The 1,997-nt window shown below is 41.7% G+C and overlaps 1 protein-coding gene across 1 annotated transcript; it reads left to right on the top strand.

Moving 5' to 3' along the window:
* The first annotated feature begins 309 nt into the window (after positions 1-309).
* LOC107640818 (uncharacterized) lies at positions 310-1,113 on the top strand. Its single transcript, XM_016344317.1, has one exon. It carries the CDS (start codon positions 310-312, stop codon positions 1,111-1,113), a length of 804 nt encoding a protein of 267 aa, XP_016199803.1.
* The last annotated feature ends 884 nt before the right edge of the window (positions 1,114-1,997 follow it).

The raw sequence follows: 1,997 nt of genomic DNA, 5'->3' as shown, positions 1-1,997 counted from the left end.
ATGAAGCATCCTCAAGTCACAACAAGCAAGAATAAGAAGCTGCAAGTGAACCAAAAATCAAGGAGGAAGAAGAGACATCTACCCCAGCTCCACCCAAGCAAACCTTGAAGCCTTATGTTCCAAAGGCACCCTACCCACAGAGGTTGAGAAAAGATGGGAAGGACAACCAGTTTTCTAGGTTCTTGGATATCTTTAAGAGGCTCCAAATCAACATACCTTTTGGTGAAGCATTAGAGCAAATGTCCCTCTATGCCAAGTTTCTAAAGGAGCTTATGACCAAGAAAAAAAAACTAGGAAGAAAAGGAAACTATGGTGCTCACAGAGGAATGTAGTGCTATCATACAAAAGAAACTTCCCCAAAAGATGAAAGACCCTAGGAGCTTCCAAATCCCCTGCATTATAGGGGAGATCAACATTGAAAAAGCATTATGTGATCTGGGAGCTAGCATCAACCTTATGTCCTTAACCATGATGAAGAGAATGAGAATTGAAGAGGCCAAACTAACAAGAATGACACTTCAATTAGCTGATAGAACACTCAAGTTCCCTCATGGAGTAGTGGAGGATTTGTTGGTTAAGGTGGGAGAGTTCATCTTCCCAGCTGATTTTTTTGTACTTGATATGAAGGAACAGGCTAACACATCAATCATCCTAGGGAGATCGTTCCTAGCTATTGCTGGAGCCATAATTGATGTTCAAAAAGGAGAGTTAGTCTTAAGACTGCATGAAGAGAATATGGTTTTCAATGTGTTCAAAGCAATGAGCTACCCACAGGAGTCCATTGGCAAATGCATGATGGTGGACACAATGGAAAAACTAGTTCAAGGAGTTTTAAAAGAAGAACAATGTGAAGAAATAATGGAGCAAGATCAACAAGCATCATGTGGTGAACCACTACAAGAGAGCATAGAAGACTCAATCATGCTAGACAAGGCAAGCAAAAGGGAAATGGAGGCACCAAAGCTAGAGTTGAAAACCATGCCTCCAAGCTTGAAGTATGCCTACTTGGGTGACAATGACACATATCCAGTCATCATTAATTCAAGCTTGAATGAAGATCAAGAAGAAGAGCTGATCAATGTGCTGAGACAACACAAGGATGCCATAGGATGAACACTTTCAGATTTAAAAGGGATTAGTCCTTCAATGTGCATGCATAAAATCCTTCTTGAGGAAGGTTCCAAGCCCTCAAGACAACCACAAAGAAGGTTAAATCCAACAATGAATGAAGTGGTTCAAAAAGAAGTGCTGAAATTGTGGCAAGCAGAGGTGATATACCCAATCTCAGGCAGCCCTTGGATAAGCCCAGTGCAAGTAATTCCTAAGAAAGGAGGAATCACTGTTGTGCCTAATGAAACAAATGAATTGAGACACACAAGAACAGTGACTGGGTGACGCATGTGCATAGATTATAGGAAGCTCAATGAAGCCACAAGGAAGGACCATTTTCCTCTGCCCTTTATGGATCAAATGTTGGAGAGGCTTGCCGGGCATGAATACTATTGTCTTTTGGATGGATACTGATAAACTCATATTTTATGATATATTTTGTGCCTAATTTAAGTGATTTATTCAATCCTTCACTCACTTATTCATGTTAATTGCATGGTTTTACTTTCCCTTCCTTATTATGTGAGATATGTGAAAAACATGTTTCCTATGCTTTAAGAATAATTATTTTAATTATCCTTTATTTCCATTCGATGCCGTAATTTGTGTGTTGAGTAGTTTCAGATCTTTTAAGGCAGGAATGACTTAAAGGATGGAAAGGAAACATACAAAAATGGAAGGAAAGCACAAAATGGAGTTTTTGAAGAAACTGGCAGCAACGCGAACGCGTGGACGACGCGGCCGCATGCCCAGCGCGAAGAGAGCGCGACGCGAACGCGTGAATGACGCGAACGCGCGCCTTGAGCAGAACGCAGATGACACGGACGCATGACCGAAGCGAACGCGTGATAAGGAAAACTCCAGACGACGCGACCGCGTGACCCACG

Source organism: Arachis ipaensis, chromosome B5 (genome assembly GCF_059453495.1).
Source record: "Arachis ipaensis isolate K30076 ecotype BB chromosome B5, ASM5945349v1, whole genome shotgun sequence".
Classification (NCBI taxonomy): Eukaryota; Viridiplantae; Streptophyta; class Magnoliopsida; order Fabales; family Fabaceae; genus Arachis; species Arachis ipaensis.
Note: the sequence above shows the minus strand (reverse complement) of the source record. Positions and strands in the feature narration are given on the sequence as shown.